This window comes from Megalopta genalis, chromosome 2 (assembly GCF_051020955.1).
Source record: "Megalopta genalis isolate 19385.01 chromosome 2, iyMegGena1_principal, whole genome shotgun sequence".
NCBI classification, from domain to species: Eukaryota; Metazoa; Arthropoda; class Insecta; order Hymenoptera; family Halictidae; genus Megalopta; species Megalopta genalis.
In genome coordinates this window covers 5,239,770-5,264,275 of record NC_135014.1, presented here as the reverse complement: position 1 = coordinate 5,264,275, position 24,506 = coordinate 5,239,770, and the positions used below count along the sequence as shown (strand labels likewise).

The 24,506-nt window shown below is 36.2% G+C and overlaps 1 protein-coding gene across 4 annotated transcripts in view; it reads left to right on the top strand.

The window, feature by feature from the left end:
* Pde9 (phosphodiesterase 9) overlaps positions 1-24,506 on the top strand; it is a 288,656-nt gene that overhangs the window by 211,105 nt on the left and 53,045 nt on the right. For all 4 annotated transcript variants that reach the window (XM_033466573.2, XM_033466574.2, XM_076528769.1 and 1 more), the window contains exon 5: positions 1,638-1,868. In XM_033466573.2, coding sequence (XP_033322464.2) covers positions 1,736-1,868 — 133 coding nt within the window. In that variant the 5' untranslated portion in view covers positions 1,638-1,735. The remainder of the gene's footprint in view (positions 1-1,637; positions 1,869-24,506) is intronic.

Genomic DNA, 24,506 nt, shown 5'->3' with positions numbered 1-24,506 from the left:
CGAACTCATTACCAAGGATCTCACTGCTGTCGTTACAAATTACGCAAGGATTTCTCTTCGACAGCAGTTACCGTAGCTTAGCGCCAGGACTCTTCAATTCTCTTATAGTTTAAACTTTCGTCGAGTTCAATGTTCGTCGAGACCGTTGTTATCACTGTTTTGAAGTCGTGACGAGAGCAAATTGATTACTTTTTTTTTGAGATATGCACTTTTTCGATGCTTATTATTAAGCATCTTATTATTAATAGAATATTATATAATATGATTATATATTAATATAATAAGCATCTTATTTAAGCAAGCTTACTATTAATTATCCGAGCTAATCAAGTAAACGTGAACCTTCGAATAATAAAACACTACTTAGATACAGTGCTAGATTAAGAAGATGTTCTAGTGTAAAATGCATTTTTCTTTAACTTTCTTTGAGATTTTCTTGCGAAAAAAAACAACCTTGCACATCTGCTAGGTTGAACAAAATTTCCAATTTTTTAGGTTTAAAAATATTAAGAATGTTGTCATTGACTTCATTGTAACGCAAATGGATTTAAAGAAGCCGGTTTTACAGTTTACATAAACGTGTAGGATACTTAACCGGTATGTGTTTGGCTGTTGCAAGCACCAAGAGCAAAACCCAAAGATCGATAAGAGAATTAATAGAAAGAAAATTTCTATTAATTGCATGCCAGTCTCTGCTTCAATGTTTAAGTATTGGCAATAGAAGAGTAGAATTTTATTTCGATTTAAAGACAGCGTGTAACACGTTGTCATAGTTCATAGAAGAGTTAAATTTATGATCGCTACTCTGTAGATCACGTCGAACGTATTTGCACGATAAAGAATCCTAATATCATAGCTCCTCTTACGTTTGATTTTCTGTTTTGCAATTTTCATAATAACTTCGTACGCGGTGTCTTTATCGTCGACGCGGAAAAACGAGGAAAGAGAGACGAATCGAGTTTCGAAGTCCATCGATCTCCCGGCGCATAGATCATGCAAGAATCGAAAACTTAAATTATCCGAAGATAGATAGAAGCAAGTTGGTCTCAGGCTGATCTACATCGAGGAGCATTATCACGAATGGGACACATTCTTTTAGCATGAGATAACAAAAAAACTCGGCGACCTATTTAATTCTACTTTGAAACATTCTTCTACTATAAAAATGCGTAGTGTTAATGAGTTTCTTCTACGTTCCCTTATATTATTTTTAATTTTATTCAAAAGTGCATTTTGTCCCATTCATCAATTGGTTGCATTGAATGGGATGGAAGTATCCATGAATGGGGCAGTATAATAAAATCAAATAATATCAGCATTAATCTTATAAGCAATAGGTTAATCGTATAAGTATAAGATTAATTGTCTGACATAGTTACGTATTAGCAGTTTCAAATTAGGTGTGATCAGATATGGCCAATACAGTTAGAAAACAAGTACAATTTTATTATAAAAAGACAGAAGAGGAGAACTGCCCATTCGTGGGAGTTCTCCGCAAGGCGGCGGGCCGTTTCATTCGCGCAACCTCAAACGTTCTTTCGCTCTCACGCTGCCGTCGGCAATAGCAATCGTGAAAAAGCGAAACGATGCGATTGCAACGACATTGACCATGATCGTGGTGGATTTCTGTTTCGCAGCCCCGAATAGTAGCAAGGCCGGGTCGCTTCACAAGCTGTCGCAAGGCCGAGCAGAGAGAAGCGGAAGCCGGTTCAAGGCCGAAATTATTCGCCTGGCCATGGACCTCGAGGCGAGGAACGGAACCGGCGGGAATAACGACGACGAATATACGAATATTCACTTCATCGTTGGCGATTGCAGGAAGATGGCCACCTACAAAGCGGATCAGGTCACGGACATGGAGCTTAAGGGTAAGTTCGCTCAATTGATCGTCCCGTTAATGGAAGTTGGATATGACGGCCGCGACAAGGGACCCATGCGGGCCACCTTGTGGAAAATTTTATGCCACGATCGTCGGGCTTGGTGGCAACTCTTAACCCTTAGCACTCCGAACCATTCTGGACGTTGGCTACCAGCTACCCAGCGCCACTTTTCGGCAGAAACGGGCATTTACAGACCCTCGTATTATTTTGTATGGTTTTGGAACTAACTAACATATTATAATGATATTGGACTTATATGAATTTGGCTGAAATCGAGAAATTTGCAAAAAAATCAATATTTTATTTTTTATAATTTTGTTATTGTTTGTTTTATAATTTTGTTTTGCTGTTGTAATCGCTATCTATGCGAACTCTTTCTCTCGTCGCCTTGTTGCTTGGACGATATCACTATCACTGCTATCAAAACGATAGACTAACTGTAGAAGAAAACCTTCTACAGTTAGAGTCTTTCTAACATATCTGTATAAACGTCTATCTGGAGCTCATCTTCGCTACTACTTGTGTCATGAGACTCATTCGTGTTTGAACGTTTTGCCATTGTTTTAACAAAAAATATGAATAAATACATAGGTTGAAAATTTCTAATTGTTATTACTAACTCACAAGATGATATTTACCAAAAAAACTTTTACCGAACAATTTATTTACCAAGAGAAGAATCACTTTTCCGATTTTCTCACTCGTTAGATCCATCTATACCGCTCGACGCTTCAAACCAGACTGTGTTCAGCTTTGAAAATCTTTTCCTCCAGATTTTATGATTATAAATCTTACTATACAGTGCGTGCTATGTTAGCATACCGATCTTTCTTCTACAAACTTGCATTATCGCTCTTTTCAAGTGACGTCTTTGAAGTGCTCGGACCGTCGTGAACACGCCTCTCACGTTCTCGTCAAAACCTGCTGACATTTCTTGCATATATCTTAGTAATTTTACTATATTTTGATTTGATTTCTTGTGCCATTTCAAGAGAAAACTTCAGGGAAACATGCATGTCTGAAAAAGTTGCGCTGAAATAACTCAATTCCCCGTAATCACTAATAAACTTTAATGTCCCACGAGAAGGGACATCCGAGTGATATGCTAGAATTACGATGTCCCATGAGAGGGGACAGCGGAGTGCAAAGAGTTAACTTACACGAGATTGTTGGTCACTTTGCCGGTCTGCAAAATATCCGAAGACGTTTGCAGAAGACATTGACTCTTTTTGCATAGGAGTCGGGAAATCCAAATGGGATTTCTCGTCCAGCATAGTTAACTTTATATTTATTAAATAAGGCATAACCAATTTTTCCATTCTTTTATCTTGTTTATTTTTGAATACAAACATTTAATATGTCGTATATTCGACAAATATAAAGCTAATCGCGCCCAAATCAAACCAAAAAACACAGCAATTGGTCACCCCACAGTAATCAGCTCCATTAGACTACAATGTTTTATACTTTTCATTTCCTACAAGTTTCGAAAAGATTTTCGGCTTTTCTTCTGTCTTGTAGTCTCGTGATATTATCGACAATTATGATTTGACCAATTATAATTATGATATTGTTGGCAATTACGATTTGACCAATTATAATTATGATATTGTTGACAATTATGATTTTACCCTTTCAGTGTTGACTGAAATGAAGAAGTGTAATTGATGAAATATCTACTGTTTATATTATTTTTATGACTTTATGTTCGTAGTATATAACAGTATAGTATATAACACACCAGGTTATATTACTTCTGGTTACATTATGTTCATAATATAAATTATGTAAAGATCATTGCAGATCAAATCATAAATGACAATATGCAATAAAAATTTCATAAATACCACTAATTCATAATCAATGTGGCTGTCGTGCCACGTAAGAACTAAATATTGAAAAGGTTAAGTCAACATAGTCATAAATAGACCGTGGAATGTCTTTTATGCAGAATAACACTTTTCTGCATTAGTTGTTAAAGAAGCAGCAGCTAAACAGAAATTGATCTCTTCTTTTGATAATTTTAATAATGTAGCAGAATTTGCTCCAGCGTTTATATCTGGCCCAATTCAAAATATATACCAAATTTGTTTCTTATTTTTTTATGTATTCATGTTTGTTTCGTCCTCACTCGATTGTAGTTCAGACGAGACTTTATTTCACATATATATATATATATATAATTAACTCCGATAATGACACTACGACACAATTGTGTCGTAATTGTTCATATTTTATCAAGTGACCTTCACATTTTGATAAAAGAGGGAGAATATAGCAAGAGAAAAGAATTATTGTCGTGTGTGCTCCATTTCACAATTTTCGTTCTAAACATTTTTTTTATAGAACAAGCAAAAGTAATTGCTCGCAAGAAAAATTGAATAATTAAACATTTAAATTAAATGAGAGTAAATGACTCGCCCTGTACAAAATAATGCAAGAAATTTCTGTTTCCCCGATTTCTCAGGCTTCACGAACGAAAACTCCTGAAATTTTCTCCCAACTTTCCCCAAACATCTTGTACAATCCGCAGATAGAATCGGACACACCGAGAGCTTAACCCTCTACAAATGCTCCTCCATAGCTGGTTTTATTGCGTCAAACATCCGTGACGTAAATCGTACGACACGAATCATCAAACACCACTTGCTCTCCATTTGGATCAGTCACTTAAAATTAATTTAGCGGGCGGCAGTCCGTGTACACGTAGGGGAGAGAGGGATTAAGATGGAGCTCTAAGAAAATCTGTCTTCGGAACACATTAAACACTGTTTCATCAAATCGGAGAATCGCTAAATTGTGAACAGAGAATTATCGATCTTCGAACTCCTCTTCAATATCGTGTAAAAGTATCTTACATTTTGCATGTCCTCACGTTGGAAAGCAAAGTTCTACTTTCACATCCTTGGACTTTATACGTTTTTTTAAACTATTTTGATACAAAACATAGTGTTTGAAGATATCCTTTTCTTCCGAATTTTTATAGGACTTTTATTTCATGGAAAGGAATTTCCCCCATAGAATGGCCTCTCGAAAGTCATATTGCGATTTTTTGTTGCGCATTTATTGTATCTTAAATGTAAACTATACCAACGTTCATGCGTTTGTGTTCACATGGAAAGGTAATGTTAACATGCATTTGCTTAAATATCCGCTGTCTAATTATAACTAAAATTCACTTCCAAACCTAATGCAAACTTCTGTGTCGCACAGCTGTGACGGCAGTTCACGCGTTAACTGGTCAGTTGGATAATTAAAGAGTGGGCGTAGAGCGCTTGAAATCGAATTCGTGAACTTAGCCCTATTACTGCTGACCAAAAGAGTTAGTTGCGCGTACCTGAGCAAAAAATACTAAACCTGTTTGATGTAGCGAGGTCAAATTTCGTGAAGAAGTTATACAAATTTGTTGAGACACGGATAATTGGAAGATTCAAAAAGGCAACATAAATTAAGAAACGCAACTGATATTAGTCTATTAATCTTTTAGGCCCGACGCGCCACTATAGTGGCTTCCGCGGATATCATATTTTAGAATTAGTAGCTCACTTGCTCATCGCATGAACCAAATAATCATCTTCATATGAATTGTTTCACACTTCTTTTGTCTTCACATCGATTTACAACAGTCTACTAGTCTTTCCCAAAAATGTCTCGCAATCCGGAAATGGCGGGTTCCTCGGATCATTTGAAGCAACTTCTTCCTTTACAAAAATTTTCTCCGAGGCACCGTTAGCGAGTTATTAACGAAAAACAGTGACCAATAAGAATCGAGCACGGCTGACGCGAGGCGGCCCAGCTAACCAGCGCGCGAAGCCTAGTTCCGCTCATTGGCTCGGTCGCCTCGCGCCAGCTGAGCTCGCCACTCATTGGTCACTGTTTTTCGTTAATAACTCGTTAACGGTGCTTCGGAGAAAATTTTTGTAAAGGAAAAAGTTGCTTCAAATGGCCCGAGGAACCCGCCACTTTCGGATTGCGAGACATTTTTAGGACACCCTGTATATACAGACAGAATATACAGTATCAGACTCTGTACAGTACATATCAGACTCTGCCGCGTCCAGAGAAATAGCCTCGCGCAGGATTCAGCCATACCTAAAAGGTTAAATCAAGAAAGCAACATTTTTTTCAAGTCCTGCCAACAACGATGTATCTTCGTTCAGCACTGAAAGGGTTAAACAAAGATATTGTTTCGTCTCCATTGGAAAAATCGAACTTACCACAACGAATACAATTGCAACAGTTGTACATGTTTCCACGATAGCGTCACGAAGTACGGGAAAATATTTCAACGGTAGACATCTGTTTGCCACCAATCGAATCTTTTCACTGGAGTCCGATGCCAGTTATTGAGGCACTTAGCTGCTCCAAGATGATTGAGACCGCCGGGATGTGCGATGCACATTCGAAGATTATTCAACGCGCGCGGACAGTTCGCACAATTATTGATCGGCGCTCTCAGTCAATAAACTCGAGCAATCTTCGAACGAAATCTTCTCCGCAACATTCGGCTTTCACCCTCGGCTGTCGATATGAAAGGGTTCGTAAGCACTACCGAAATTATGTTTACACATACTTGAAACCCGTGGCCTATCGATCGCACGAGGTATCCCGAAACCAGCCACCCTACAGATTGAGTTATTGCCAATCAAGTTTAAGTCAAGACTAAACATAGATTGTCGATATCGAACATGGTTATTGTAACGCTTAAGATTTCATTTTCAATGTTACATTACATAGGACTTCGAAGGAAACGCCCGATCGATCCTTCGCTAACCTTCTGAAGTCGTAGATTGTTTAATAAACGTTTGTTGCAAGTGTCGATATATTATTGTAAATTACATTCACGAAATTTATCTCTTTATTTAAAATAGATTTCTCATTTTTACGGTATCTGTAAAAAGATTTTCTGAATTTTTATGTTAACGCTTCTATAAATTAATCGCGATGCGTGCAAGAACTTTTACATTTAAGCAATTAACTACAGATTTATTCAATAGCATAAATGTTTACATGTTAATATACTATTAGAATAATTATAATAATAATAATAACCGTCGTAATTCAATTCGTCGTTGAATTCGTCTTGACACGAACCACGATAATATGATCTTTATTTTTTTATTGAAAATATAACAATTTCTTTAACTTCAATTTTTATTGTGTATCCGGACAGAAAACCGATAAGCTTTCGCTCGAAACGTTGTTTTTGTCAGGTTAACAAAAGTGCTGGTAAAAACGCGTGCAAAAGTTAAGGGAACACACGCTGTACATTATTTATATCATTTCGCAAGCTTATAAATAATAATAGGGAATGTCATGACATCGGACTATATTATTGGCATTATTGTCACGAAAGGACGTTCCCGTAGGTTGACAGCACTCTAATTAATTAAAAACGCGAGTCTGCGTCGTAAACGGCGGAGTATCATTTAATTTCTTTCGCTTGTTCCGCAACAAATTAAAAGTACGATTATTCGCTCGTAAGAAGCTTTTACGTCGCCAGATAAATACTTCATTTCCATTTTTCCTCATTGAGAATGCATTTCTTTTGTCGTTTTACATCCGAAGGTACCTCCTTTTCTTTAGCAATCTTATGAAATTCGTTTAGTCAACTAAATGATTGCATTTACCACGACGATATGACAGTCCTTACGTACTACGGCATTCGTTTATTTTACGATAAATCTCATGCTACGTAATATCTTCTCGCTAAATTAATAAAAGATTAAATTGAAGATAAGAAAATAAAAGAAACTTGTCTTTTCTTTGATCCCGTTGGAACGTTTGATGTAATAAAAGTTATTAAAAACTTAATTTAAGACAATTTTATCACTTTGCCAATTTCCTGAATCACGATGCTTGACGCTATGAAATAATGTAACAAAAGAAATACGAAGCGATATAATAAAAGAGATACGAAATGACATAATAAAAGAAATACGAAATATTCTAGAATTTTTATATTACTTTGTACTTATTATATTACTTAGTATTAGTTAGTACTTTTATTAGTTAGTAGTTAGTAGTTAGTAGTTATAGTACTTTTATATTACATTGTTACTGATCGACGTTAGCTCGTAGAATGCGTGACTCTGTTATCATAATTCGAAACGGTTTAATACCAAGCTAAACAGTCCGCGTGAACCAAAACCGTCAGCACGTTTCATTTCCCATTCAGTGAATTATGACAATCAGATCGGGCTCGGTGCATCGGCGGAATTGATTTTCTGCTTGTTTGCTCGTTACCGTTTCTGTTTCCCTTAATCTCGGATCATGACTGTGTCCTCACATTTTGGTCTTTAGAGCAACACCGTGTTCAGCGTAATCGGCCGTAGCTGCTATCGTTTGCATTCGTCTGTTCCAAGACGCTCCCCTAATCTGATCATTAACGCGACTACCTGCTAAAATCACGCGGACGTCCATGCGTCGATTAATGCTGCTTTAAGCTCGTTTAACTGCAGTGTCAAACGCAATGTTAAATATCACAACTATTTCTCGAGAATATCATCTTGCTGAAACAATTCACATTTTTCTTTTTTGGATAGTATTAAAATTTCCTGTGGCTGGTACGATACAATTAGGGGAAATATGTTCTCCGTTTTACTGCTAGCGATGTACAGTAATTTCTCCCTAATTCGCGTTCAATTAATTAATTCGCGCTTCTCCCTAATCGCGCACAATCGGACAACAACTTTAGTTACTGACTAATTAAACAACTATAAAAACGAGTCGCAAGGCTCGAATAATCGTATCTCCTCGTCCCAAATTGTTCATTTTTGTGCGCAATTTGAGCGCGAGTTAGGGAGAAATTACTGTATTTTGATCAAGGCAACAGAGACTCGGTTTGAGAACTGCAGTGTCAAACGCAATGTTAAATATCACAACTATTTCTCGAGAATATCATCTTGCTGAAACAATTCACATTTTTTTTTTGGATAGTATTAAAATTTCCTGTGGCTGGTTCAATATAATTAGGGGAAATATGTTCTCCATTTTACTACTAGTGATGTACAGTAATTTCTCCCTAATTCGCGCTCAATTAATTAATTTGCCCTTCTCCCTAATTGCGCACAATCAGACAACAGATATTAAACATATATTAAAAGTCGAACAGACTTAATAATTAAGCTACTACACTTAATTTAATTCTTAATTCAACATCGAGGTCAAACATTTTCATCGATATGAACTCTCCAAAAATATTATGCTGTTATCCCTAAGGCAATTTATCTACTTATTTTTAACCCCTTAACGTGCACGCTCGAGTTAACTCGAGCGCGCTAAACAGGCCAAACTGTGCACACTCGAGATAATTCGAGCGGCGTTCTATTTTATGCTGCTATAATTTTTCACACTCGAATATAATCGAGAATTGAAAATAAGAATGTGAAAGCAAAGAAAAAAAATCGTTTTATTGTGTGATATTTATCATTAACATGAGCTATAACACTTATTTATTCAAGAATAAAATATAGCCTTTTTCCATGGAACAAAAGCGCAGTACATCAAAATTCCACCACATCAATGTTTCACCAACACCAAAAAAAGAATCGCCCACAAGATATTGCGCTGTGTGTTGTGCTAAAAGAGATAGCAAAGGAAAAAGGAAAAGAAAAGAGAGTCGTTACATGTATAATAGTTGCAATGTTGGGCTATATGCTGCACCTTGTTTCGAAATATATCACACGAAAGAAAATTTTGATTAATTTTATAAATACTAGTATTATTATTTATGTTTTAAAAGTATAAATAAATATTTTTACTGATAATAATGTTTATTCTGAAAAATGGGAATTCGACAAGAAAGATAAAAAAAGTCGATGTGCGTGTAATATTACAATATTCGACTATTTTCTGCAATGTTATCAAAATCCAAAATTGCAATAAAAATTTTGATTATTTTTGTATTTTTGTAATTTCCATGCCAAGACAACGTTCTAAATTGTGTTTTTTTACATTAGAAAAAATTGATCTTTTTGGGCCGGCCTTTTTCAAAAAAACTGTGCATTAAGGGGTTAATAAACAATCATATTTAATACATAAAAATATGATAAAAATTATGTAAAGTTATCTAAATTTAAATATCCCACCAATAAAATAAATATATTATAATTTATCATTATATTGATACTAAAATAATAAGCTTATTAAATTCGATAGGGTCTTCTTGTCCCTTAATTAAATTTAAGCATTTTTACTTAAAATCTAAATTATTTATTTAATTTTAGACAGTTTATATCTCATTAACCCCTTCATTCTAGTCCTCAATTAAAAGACAAATGATTATGTTACCTTCGTACAGTGAAAATAATACCGCAGCGATTTAAAATTTTCATTGTGTCGCAAGGCTCGAATAATCGTATTTCCTCGTCCAAAATTGTACAATTTTGTGCGCAATTTGAGCGCGAATTAGGGAGAAATTACTGTATTTTGATCAAGAAAACAGAGATTCGGTTTTGCAGATGCATTAATCAATTAATAATGATTTTTAATTGATATGATAACTGTTACTTTATAATATTCCTGATTTCGTATTTCTAAGAATGGTTTTACAAAACTATGCGTTAAACGGATATTTATTTTGTTTATTAAGGGCTTTATTGGATTCCAAATTATCCTGTATATTCACGTTCGCTGTGAATGCATAAAGCTAAAAAATAGAAGCTAGAAAAATGTGTGTAATAACATGCCCATATTGTTATAACTATAGTTATAACAATAATATTGTTATATACTATATTATTATATATAATATTATATATACATATATTATTATAATATATTATTATATTATATATATTATTATAATATAATAAATTATATATATTATTATATATACTATATAATAATATTGTTATATAATATTGTTGTATACAACAATATTTGCATGTTATTACACACCAAAAAATCTAAATGAATGTCTGTGATCGATTTTGTACAGATAACTACAGATAACTAATGTCTCCATTGTCATGGTTTATTCACGTAATTGATATACTATTGCACCTGCTACACGTTACTAGTGAAATTAATATGATATTTATCATCCTGCAATGTATCGAAATGCTGCGGATCGTAAATGGTGGCTTTCAATACGTCTGACCATCGTTGGCTTCAACTACTTAAGCCACATTCTATCAACTGAGACACAATTTTTTTACGACGCGACTGATGATCATTCGAATGACGAGAGTTGACTCTACTTTGACGCAGAGTTATAAACGATCCAGTTAAATAGAAATCTTTTACCACACAGTTTGAATTATTAGCTATTTATATCAAGCCTAATTAAAAGTTAACATTGATCTTAGAGAAGCGAGTTGAAAGCCACGTAACAGAAGATTGATAAGGATTTGAGTGGATTTCTGTGGTTATGGCTTCCGTTGGATCATGAAAAGCGTTCGCAATTAATTATCCAAAGTGACCGAAGGGATTAATGAATTTCCGATGAAGCATATGTGCATCAATATATCGAATAGTATCATAAATAAGTACTATTGATTTAAATACATACATCTATTTATTAATTAATAAAGTACAGATCTAGATTCGATAAATTATGTGATTTCAATTATTATTTACGATGATTTAACAATCGTTTTATTGTTGTTGCAGTTAGTTAAAAATAAGTTGCTAAGATCAGACCGCATTTATACTATCGTGGCAAACAAAGTATACTTTGTTTAGTGTGTACTTCTTCTTCTTCTTCTTCTACCTAACCGAGACCCCGAGTATAGCTAATTTGACCACCCTGAGCTGCCCTTGTAAATCAGGCGGCGAGCCGAACACTCTTGGGTTTAGACCTGAGAGGATCCTTCATTTAATTCTCAAGAGGTTTTCCTTCGATAGCGCCCATTTGTGTGCTTCGCCCGAGTATTTGCACTACAGTTATCAAAAGTTAGGTTACTCTTAATTTGTATCGTTCACTTGGCGCACTCTTAATTGACTCGATAACTGCAGTTATTTTATCGTCGGATACGAAGCCATCACAAAAGTTGCTAAATCTAAAAAAGTATGTAGAAATTCCGATTTATTTAGATCCTCCGTACAGTTTTTATTATAGTAGTTGCTCCAATAATGTAATTTATTCAATTTTATTATATTATTATATTTATATATTATTATTATTATTATTATTATTATTCTTATAATAATTATATATTATATATAATATATATAATATATTATTAATATAATAATTAATATTATTATATTATTATTATTATATTTATTCAATTTTCGTGAAAGTGTTTCTATAATTTTCATAATTGTAAAATGCGAAACGGGTCATTCGACCGTGGTTAAATTTAGTTAATTAAACCATAATTAAGTTAATCTAAGCAAGTTAGCAATATAATACGATCCAGATTTTGATTTTTATTTTTCTACGCTCGGAATCGCTGCTCCATCGAATTTAATCGTACTTGTAAATTTGTGATATATCTTCACGGAGATTTCATGATTTCTCAACAGCAGCAGCTCTATGTTTTCAGCAATTAAAAAACAAAAAGGTGTAGAACGAGTTAGTTCGGCTCAGTTGGTAATTCTAGCGTTAATCTCATCGAACGCATCGATTCGATACGCGAGAAAATCACACACACACACGACGATCTTCTCCATTCGTTTGCAACCAACTACAGTGTAGTCGCAGAAGAACCAATTTTGTACCGAAGTGCACCACACGTAATTAGGTTAATAACATCATCCCAATTTGCGCGGGTTTGTTATCGACCAGTTACCGGAAATAGCTTTGTCATTGTATTGTACATTGTTAGAAGGGGTCCGAAACACTGCGATTGTGTCATGGAAAATGAAATGGATCGCCATCAAAATATATTGTTGACTTTGTTTCGCAGTTACAGTCTCGGCCGCACTTTGCAAGTTCTCGTTCTTTAATCGCGAAAACAAAAAAATAGGAAGAAAAACCTGCCTGCTTTTTTGTGCTCGCTGTATACTTTTTCTTTTTCACGCGTTCCGCGCGAAATTCTTAAGACTTGTTGACAGACGTTAATCAACACATTCTTCGCGCGTCGTTCTGAAAAAAAATCTCGAAGATTGCGAACGACAACGAGCGCAGATGGGCGGAAAAATTCTCAGGAATTTTCGCAGCCTCGTCTTAGGGAGGCAAGAGAAAGCCTGTTGCTCGAGCGATTGGAAGTGCTCCACCCTGATTTATGATGGGTGCGTTAACTTTCTTACCTGGCGAAGCTTTTAGTAATTTAAGGTACGGAGTCTACGGCACAACGATCAGTGCAAAGCTGGTTCATCTATTTCACATGTAGTGACCGACGAAGGACCTGGTGCAAAATAAATGTGAAGGGCAGAAGACAGATCTCCTTACAAAATCTGTGATCTGTTCGGCGAACGAACACTTAAGCAGCATGTTTGTTAAAATAATTGTTATTTAACCACGTATCTATGCATCCTTTAACCTTTTAGGTACGGCCGAATTCTGCGCGAGGCTATTTCTCTGGACGGCAGAGTCTGATATGTACTGTACAGAGTATGATACTGTATATTCTGTCTGTGTATACAGGGTGTCCCAAAAATGTCTCGCAATCCGAAAGTGGCGGGTTCCTCAGGCCATTTGAAGCAACTTTTTCCTTTACAAAAATTTTCTCCGAGGCACCGTTAACGAGTTATTAACGAAAAACAGTAACCAATGAGTGGCGAGCTCGGCTGGCGCGAGGCGACCGAGCCAATGAGCGGAACTGGGCTTCGCGCGCTGGTTGGCTGGGCCGCCTCGCGTCAGCCGTACTCGATTCTCATTGGTCACTGTTTTTCGTTAATAACTCGTTAACGGTGCCTCAGAGAAAATTTTTGTAAAGGAAGAAGTTGCTTCAAATGATCCGAGGAACCCGCCATTTCCGGATTGTGAGACATTTTTGGGACACCCTGTAGACTGTTGTAAATCGATGCGAAGACAAAAGAAGTGTGAAACAACGCATATGAAGACGGTTATTTGATTCAAACGATGAGCGAGTGAGCTACTAGAGCAAGCCACTATAGTGGCGCGTCGTCCAGAGAGATGACAACCGCGATAGCCACTATAATGGCGTGTCATTCTAAAATGTTAATTCAGTAATTTAATTGAGGTCTAAATCGAAGCTTTAAAAATAAATCCAAATTTTCTAAAAATATTTCAAACTATGCCTTAAATAATTCTATAGTTGAGAAAAGATACATTGCCCAAACCTCACCCACACAGACACTCAATCTCCTGATAAGAAATTATATCATTGGAGAAAATTATACTTAACTCCTTGCCCTTTCTTTTAGAATTGCGTTGGCTAGTATTTCTTCGTTCTTAATAATTTCTGTGATAGAAGTAAACAATTTTTGTTTCTTGTATATCTTCACTTGCTTTCGTTCCGATACATACGTTCGTGCATACAGCGTGACGATTAACTCCAAATTCAGACCTACGTCCCTAATCAAATTGATTTTTTACAAAATCATATTTACAAGACATCTATACGTATATAGTAGTGTATAAAATATATAAAATGGTTACCTTTTTACATAATACAAACAAATGTTCGTCGATCAGGCACTGTTTATTTATTAGACATATCACCCAGTATTTCGTGATACAAGTAAATAAAAAGTTATCACCTAATTACCAAAGTTATCGTCCAATTACCAAAGTTAGGAAACGTTTTCGCCATAAAAATGAAATAAAACCCGACCCAAACTCCCAAGTCACCGCTCATTCATCGACTCTTTTGTTCTAAAAAAAAAAAAACAAAAAAACGGCAACACGGACTCTTTTGTAACCGAATCGCTAATTGCAGTTGCTTCCCGAGGAGAGATTACGGTTGAAAGTGGCAAACCGATAAAACGTCCGACGAAACCGTAACGCAAAACTGTTCGCTCAAAGATAAACCGATCGCGCGATGTGATTCGTTTCTCGGCAGAAAAGCGAAACAATTAATCCGTTTTCAAACGGATCGACGCGTTCAAAAGCGAGAATTACTTAACGAACATCAATCTCCTGGCCTTCGCGGAGCCGAGTTCGAAATCCCTTTTTCATCTTCCCACTGGATTTTCCATCCAATTCCGGCGAGGCTCCGCTTAATTGCGATCTCATTTCCATCCCGATAAAAGTGTCCCGGACGGATGGCAACGCATTTTTCGTCTCGCGGCTCTTTTTTATAGGGACGATCCACGAACACCTCTTCCGTTTGTTGGGAAAACTTCGAGCCCTTCGACGCGATAAGCTCATCGCCGGTTTCCCCGCAGCGATACGAGCGAGGTTTTAAAAGGGCGAAGCGTGTCGCCGGTACATTCTTCTCTTCTACTTAATTAGAAAGCTTTTTAACGAGGCCGGCCGCCGGCTCGCGAAAAAAAAACATGCCGACGATGCCCCGCCGTGAATCGATACGTGGCTCGCTGGGCTAAATTGACCCTTATTGGCCGGCCGGCATCGCGAAATTTCCTATCTCCGAACAGCACCGCCGAAAACTGGAAATCGCCAAAAGGCCTTTCAGGTCTCTCGATTGCTCTGCAAGTCATTATGTCCGTGTGGTTAACCGAAAAATTCCGCGCAACTCGCGCCATTCGCCGCGCGATTGGATCGCGATTTCAAATATTGCCTCGTGATTAACTTTTCCTCGTATCCCCTTGGCCGAACCGATCGTGGTGTACGGATAACGGAATAGTTTGTGCACAGTTTGTGTTATCGTTGCTTTTTCAAATATTACAAATTCGAATGGGAAGTTGTGTATGTAACAACGCCGTGTTCTAATAAAATTAGATTGTTCGATAGAACGATTGATATAACATTTGAAACTCAACAAACAAAATGAAAAGTGTTATACAGTTGATTCGTTACGTTGCCGTTCTACTTTTCGTCACACGTCATTATGAACATTGTTTTCAGATTGTTCGATAGAACGATTGATATAATATTCGAAACTCAACAAACAGAATGAAAAGTGTTATACAGTGGATTCGTTACATTGCCGATCTACTTTGCGTCACACGTCGTTATGAACATTGTTTTCAGGTTGTTCGATAGAACGATTGATATAATATTTGAAACTCAACAAACAAAATGAAAAGTGTTATACAGTGGATTCGTTACATTGCCGTTCTACTTTGCGTCACACGTCATTATAAATATATCATCGTATCAATAAACAGGTTTATTATCATCCATTGGTTGTAATTAGCTACGTATCCTGCGCGCAATTAGCAGGCATTATGAAAATTTGATACCGTACGGCCGATAACACGCGTAACTAAATCTACGATACCAATACACGGAAATTCTATTTTCCTTATTAATTTCTTGCGTGTCGCTAATCATACCAATGTGGTCGAATTTTACGATAACCCACGTTCGATTCGAACTAACGAATCGTTAATTATATGGTTTCATTGTCTCGGTCGTAGAAATTGCCAACTGTCCGACCAATATATCGCAGTATTGATTTCACAGCAATTACCCGACCGCGAAATTATTGTGGTGACTAAAACGTCACAACATTGTTAGTGAATATTAGCGAACGATTATATGTGCCAATTAAAATATCAATTATATATAGTTTATATAGTCACGTAGAAATGATTTTTCATTTGTATTACGAATCGATAAAACTTCGTTGCGCTCGTGGGTAGAAACCAAATATTACGTTCAAGTATCACGTTTCATCCAACGAAAATGTTTTCGTGCTGCTAGCAACGGTTTCAATTAACGAGATCTACGGGCACGCTGATTTTTTTCGTTGTACGAACATTGCAAAGTGAGCGTTTGTTACTTCATTCTAACACAGGAGTGTCAAACTCAAAAGCTAACTTGGGCCAAATAAACAATGCTTAACTTTAGGTGGGCCGCAAAAAGAAAAATCAATGTTCATAGAAACAAATATTTTTATTTTTACTAGTACATTGTAATAAACATATATAAAGCTAAATTATTGTTTACGTCCTGATACTTGACATCTCTTCTCTGATACTATCTTTCCTATTTCGGGAGAAATTTTATTGGCCGAGACCACTTTCAAAATTTCTAATTCACATTTCTATTTTATCTCGGGCCGCGAGTTTGACACCCCTGTTCTAACACAATAAAAAATAAATGACTAATATTCGCTGAAGTACTCGTACATTTTCATTTGAATATTAATTATTGATATGCTCGGTGTTTTTTTCATTCCTTTGCCTATTGTTCAGATTTCTTCTCATTTATGGCTGAGGTCGGCTTAACATCACGAAACAACTAATTGTATCGTTTGGACACAGACAATTTCTAGCCCTAGCCAAATCGATTAGATCAAATTTGATTTGTTGTAACCAATTGTACATCTAAATATCGAAATCCAATTAAAGGGATACGCTTACTCGTAACGAGGCCGAGTAATGCGATCGAAATTAATTAATATTTTTGTACAAGGTAAATGTAATTAAAATCAAAATCTTGCGTTCGGATTCGAATTCATACGAATAACGGTAAACGGTACACAAAGGTTTCATTATGTTTCTATTGTATGAACATTGCAAAGTGAGCGTTTGTTACTTCATTCTAGCACAATAAAAAGTAAACGACTAATATTCGCTGAAGTGCTCGTACATTTTCATTTGAATATTAATTATTGATATGCTCGGTGTTTTTTTCATTCCTTTGCCTATTGTTCAGATTTCTTCTCATTTATGGCTGAGGTCGGCTTAACATCACGAAACAACTAATTGTATCGTTTGGACACAGACAATTTCTAGCCCTAGCCAAACTGATTAGATCAAATTGATTCGTTGTAACCAATTGTACATCTAAATATCGAAATCCAATTAAAGGAATACGCTTACTCGTAACGAGACCATAATGCGGTCGAAATTAATTAATATTTTTGTACAAGGTAAATGTAATTAAAATCAAAATCTTGCGTTCGGATTCGAATTCATACGAATAACGGTAAACGGTACACAAAGGTTTCATTATTAATCAGTGATCCAATAATTACGTTGGAAATTTACCACGCAACGAAATTATAATTAAACTTGTTTTGCAATATCGCTGCTGTTTTCCTTAGTAAATTCGTTAATTACACAGCATTCTGCGTGGAAGGGAAGTAATCTTAATTTGTGGGAATAGCAATTTCCGAGAATATGGAGCCCCTGAATGCGCCTGTTTTCGCGGTCTTGAGATTTCTACGCCGTTCTGCTTAAACAACGTGCGCATAACGCATGTAATGCTACATAATTGTGTTCGAATCCTCTATTCCATTCCGGGCAAACACTCGAAGAATTTTAATTACAGCCGATTATACGACGATGACCTTGTCTATACGAATTGAAGATCGGGTGTTCGTAGAATTGCACGTAGAATGAAATGAACGAGTAGGTTAAAATCATAATGACGTGAGTCACATTCTCCTCATTGTGAGAAACGAGGAGTGCGATTGCGCACTAACATGTATATTGTTTACTGGCCAGATTTATTGTTAAGATAATTTAGAGTTACATTGATTTATAGTAACTTTATAATTTATTCCATGTGTCATTTTAACGGTTTGGCATGTATAGATCACATTTTGAGACATTAGTGAATATCTTCGAAAATGTGACTTATGCCACCATGATTCTAACCCAGAAACATAGTGAGAAAATGAATTATCTGAATTATGTAGGAGGTGGTTTTTAATGCGAAAGTGATGTGCCAATATCATTAATAAATATTAGATGGTCTATACATTTTATATTAATTATGTCTCAAATAATGCTAACGTTCTACTGAAATATTCTGTTTTACTTAACGTCAATATCATTAATAAATATTAGATGGTCTATACATTTTACATTAATTATGTCTCAAATAATGCTATCGTTCTACTGAAGTATTTTGTTTTACTTTAATCTTTTAACCTTTACTATACACATCGCATAAAAATTCCATAGAACACATTGAAAGTATTTACTCTTTTGGCTACCAAAAATTACTGACTTTAGGTATTCTAAAATAGAGATCAACAGCGTTATTCCTGGGAACGTAAGAAAGGAAACGTGAAAAGAAGATGCGTAAAATGAATTGTCGTACAACGAAATTTTATTGAAATGTTGTACATACCAAACGTACAGTAAAGATTAATGCAAAGTTACCTGAAAACCTGTCGAAGGAACACTGTTATTATATGGAACCTAAAACAGGTAAATCAATTTTAATCACATTAATCAATTACTTTGTAAAACAATCTATTGGTCAGTGTCGTTTCTATAATACGTGAACTAGAATAAAATAAGAAAAAAGCAGGTCTTATCCAAAACGAAAGTGTCGACACCCCTTACAAGGGATGCATTAATCGCTGCATTTTGAAAAGCAGCTTGAGCATGAACGATAGAGTCACTTTACGCCACATTCGTTAATCCGAAACACGCTGTATGAATTGAGCCGTTTATTTTGAAAGTGGCATAAGTCACTTTACCGTAATGGAAAGTGGTGATTTTTTAATGTTTATACGAAATTATTTATACTGAGAAAAATATCAGTATCCTCAGTTAACAAATACAAGTAAATCTTCTCGAAAGTTAGCGTCCATATTTTTAAACGTGTTAAAACGCAAACCCTTAAATATATCGACTTAAAAACAAAGTGACTTATGCCACTTTCAAAATAAACGGCTCAATTGTTGCGTATGTTCACGGGCCTACCTGGTGCAATGAACCAACTGTTCAGGTACAAATGTATCGATTAGGGAGGCGAGGTTAGCTTCGTGTAACTCCGCCTGCGAATCAATCAGAGCGTTCCGCGGACATCCCTTACTTCGACCTCGGGCTTTCAATACATGTCGAGAGTAGCAAGATTGAACGCAGTTTTTTTTTATCTAGCCAGAAGCGAGAATCACTTGTCCGACAGCACCTTTCTCCAGCAAAAGGATCCTGCGAGAAGTGCATAAAAAAAATCTTCGATTTTTTTCGGAAAGATTATCTTAATGTTGGATACCTACCATTCGAACTTCGAATTTGCAACATTTCGCGAGTATGCGTGCGGTGGCGTGCAAAAGTTCTCGGTGAGATTTTTGTAACTTTTCTTTCAAGGGAAAAGCGTTGAGAAATTTTTATTAACCCCTTGCCGTACTTTGACGAGTTCGACTCGTCGTGAAAATTTCTAGTAATAACGTATTGAATATAGATGTTATTTTGTCCTTTAAAATTGGAATAAAATTCTAATCAATATTTAAGCATTCAAGTAAATTTAACAGTAGATCTACGGACAGAACAAAATACAGCTAGTTTATATTAGTTTATAAAAGTAACAATAAGACATTTATTCTGATTTTTAACAAGTGTTATTATAACATTTGCCGTAAGTAACATATAAATTAAATAAATAACTCATAAATGTATCTTTTCGATATGAATAATCGTAAGTTAAAAAATTAGTGACCCGCCGTTTTGACGGGTTCCGTGTTAAGCATGTAAATTTAGTGTTAAGCACGCAATAAGCATCAATTTTCTTCCTCTTCTAAGAAATTGTTGCGATCGAAAAATTTCCAATCGTAGTAACTGCGAAGAAAATGGTATGTCAAGGGCGTATGCCAATCATATACATGAATGTCAATCATATACAAGGGCGTATTACATAAAAGCATACTACAGAAATAATTTTTATCTATATGTGTCACTCTAGGACTGTAAATCAAACTTTAGTCTCGTTATACAACTGTGAAGAGAAAATTGACGTCATTCGATTCTCTTGTGGCTGCATTGAAAATGAAACGTGGTGTCGAATTTAATAGAATTCATACGATTTAAAACTGTTCTTCGTTAATTTAGCGAGCCACTGCAAAACACGAGCACGAACGTTTATGAAACACTTTATAATATTCCCTTGTTCAAGGTTATATTAGCCTTATGGTTTTTAGGGTGCACCGTATTCAGCGAGTTTTAGTGCTCGGCGTGACGAGATATTTCGTCATATTCGGTTAACAGGGGTGTTAAACCGAAGGATTTGTAAAGTGTTTGTCTTAACCCTTAGCACTCCGAACCATTCTGGACGTTGGCTACCAGCTACCTAGCGCCACTTTTCGGCAGAGACGGGCATTTACAGACCCTCGTATTATTTTGTATGGTTTTGGAACTAACTAACATATTGTAATGATATTGGACTTATATGAATTTGGCTGAAATCGAGAAATTTGCAAAAAAATCAATATTTTATTTTTTATAATTTTGTTACTGTTTGTTTTATAATTTTGTTTTGTTGTTGTAATCGCTATCTACGCGAACTCTTTCTCTCGTCGCCTTGTTGCTTGGACGATATCACTATCACTGCTATCAAAACGATACACTAACTGTAGAAGGAAACCTTCCACAGTTAGTCTTTCTAACATATCTGTATAAACGTCTATCTGGAGCTCATCTTCGCTACTACTTGTGTCATGAGACTCATTAGCGTGTTTCAACGTTTTGCCATTGTTTTAACAAAAAATATGAATAAATACATAGGTTGAAAATTTCTAATTGTTATTACTAACTCACAAGATGATATTTACCAAAAAAACTTTTACCGAACAATTTATTTACCAAGAGAAGAATCACTTTCCCGATTTTCTCACTCGTTAGATCTATCTATACCGCTCGACGCTACAAACCAGACTGAGTTCAGCTTTGAAAATCTTTTCCTCCAGATTTTATGATTATAAATCTCACTATACAGTGCGTGCTATGTTAGCATACCGATCTTTCTTCTACAAACTTGCCTTATCGCTCTTTTCAAATGGCGCCTTTGAAGTGCTCGGACCGTCGTGAGCACGTCTCTCACGTTCTCGTCAAAATCCGCTGACATTTCTTGTATATATCTTAGTAATTTTACTATATTTTGATTTGATTTCTTGTGCCATTTCAAGGGAAAACTTCAGGGAAACATGCATGTCTGAAAAAGTTGCGCTGAAATAACTCAATTCCCCGTAATCACTAATAAACTTTAATGTCCCACAAGAGGGGACATCCGAGTGATATGCTAGAATATGCTCAATAACCAGGCGACTAACGTGAAAGGTCTCAGATATTTTCTGTGTTGAAATCCGCGTGTTCATAGCTTTAGTTCGAATTTAATTCTATTTTTACTTAATTGAAACAAGTATTTGTTGTAGTTATCATTCTCATATTCTTGTTTTATAAAAATTACATTATTTATACCTGTATTTATTGCGATGGATTGAAACCAGAAAGTATGCAAACAATATTGGGGAGAAATACAAAAGCAAAACGTAACCTCGAGCAAACACGGGAATCACTGGACCAGTCAACATTTGAGAGTTCTTAAATTTCAATTGCAATATGGAAATTTTCAATAGGATCTTAATTTTGCCATCAGTGAAAAGTATCAATACTGAATTTTCATTCTGTAACGAATATTTCCTTCGTACCTACAATACTGTAAGTGCTGATGAACCGGCTGTGCTTAAGCAAATACCCGCTAAAAATGATTCCACGGTTTTGTTAACTACACAAATAATATCCCCGCTGTATAATAGAATCTCGTAATGAACGTTCGTTAAAATTCTAAATTACATTCGTAAAATTCGAACGGCATGCGCAAAAAAGCGGCGAGAAATATTTAACGCGGCAAAAATATTTCTCTATCGTATAAATAATATTTCTATAGCGTCGCGTGGTCGGGGGGGGGGGCACGGCGCCGGCGTTTATTACTCGAAACTTCCTAATTGTTCTCCGGGGCACCTGAATGCTACTAATTATTCCGAACGGCGGAGTGGATCGCGCGTTCGGAACGTGTTCCGCGGGGAACAAAGGCTCGCGACACGGGATTGGCAACTTTGCTCGCGTAAGTTCATTAAGGTGTTCCTCGTTAAAGCGTGCCGTGATAACAATGTCTTTTTTTTTCCTTCCTCCGCCCGTTTACCGGTAGTTTCAGTCCGGGCTCGGTGAAAATTCCGCGCCGCGGCCAAGCGAACCGTGCCGAAAATAAAACCAGTCCTGCGTAAGTTCCCGCGGCGCCCAATCAACGTCGATTTTTCCGTAAAATCGAGCCAACGAGACCGAGAGGGACTTTCGACGGACTGGCGATTCCGACCGGAAATCGAGCGGACCGAAATTGACGGCGGTCGAACGGCCGTTTCCGGGACATTGGGACACGATGGGCACGGAATGGCCGGACACGCGAGATAGACTGCGCCGGTTACTTCATTTTTCAAAGGGAGAGGCCGCAGTGGGTTCGGGCTATTGGAAAAGCATCGATTTCCACGTAACGAATCCCTTGGCGACTGCTGAAATAGCCGTTTGATACGAAACTCGTACGGATATCGAGGACCTTTGATGCAATTATTGATTTTCCGACCGCGGCCACTTTCGCCGCGAGCGAAGAAATGTAAAAAAGTACGCGCGGAATTTTTCAATGAAACACGAATTATTCGTCAACGTTTATTTTATCGTCAACGAAATAGGTCCCGACCGTGGCAACACGTACGCCAACGTGTTTCTCCCAGTTTCGAAAACATTTTTCAAACGCTGAAGAAGGTACGGCTTTCAAGTTCTACGAATTCTTTTGTATATTTGGGTTCACGAGATAGGAAAAGATCACACGGGGGCCGTATTTGGCGAATATTATTAATTTATTATTAATTTAATATTTTATTAACATTTATTAATTTAATGTATCTCGCTTGATAACGCTTGTTGAGTTATAATGGTTAATTATACAGGGTGTCCCAGGTTTTAATGTTCAAACTTTGTCAGTATATTCTATGGCACAAAGTAAGAAAAAAACGTTATGTAAACATAGGTCATGTAGAGCTTTATTAAGAAGCTATAACAAAAATTCAGAATAGGAATAATAATCGACTAAAAAAAAATATAAAATAAAAAGAAATCTTCGATCGATTTCAATCATGTATTGTCAACAACGGTTATTAATACGTTTCGAAATATATTAATAAACACAGCTTACATAAACACACGGCATGTGCTGATCTATTCAAGCCAATGCTCGCAGTAACAGCAAGTTGATTACTATTCCTATTCTGAATTTTTATTATAACTTCTTAATATATATATATAAAGCACCGTATGACCTATGTTTACATAACATTTTTTTCTTACTTTGTGCCATAGAATACATTAACAAAGTTTGAACATTAAAACCTGGGACACCCTGTATGTAATCGGATCAATGCCGAAATTTCTTAAAAAGGCGACCGAAGTGTAATAAAATGATGACTGCCTGTGATAATAAAGTGTTATCAATTTGGCAATTACCATGAAATTGACACGTGTTAAGATGCTTCGGATCTTTCGCAGATGCTGCAGAATAAATTTCCAGCGAATCCACGCTCTCCGATTTTAATTATATTTCTGTTCGAACGCGTTATAATAGTTCGATTGAAATTTCAACTTTTATACTCGTAACGCCGGTAATTTCGCGTCGACGGCTGTAATTAAAAGGCAACAACCGCCGCGATTGAACCTTATTAAAGCGCCTGCAATATCGAGAAACAAGAAGTAACTTCAGTTATACATTTCCGTTTCGTCAAAAGTAAAGCTTTTGTTGTATACGTTTCAATGATTCAATTCACGGCGACGCGGAATCCGCGTAGGAAACGACTCGCAATATGCAAACGGCTGACAAAAAAACAATTGAACATTGTCCGGGGCACGGCAGTTGACCGCGCA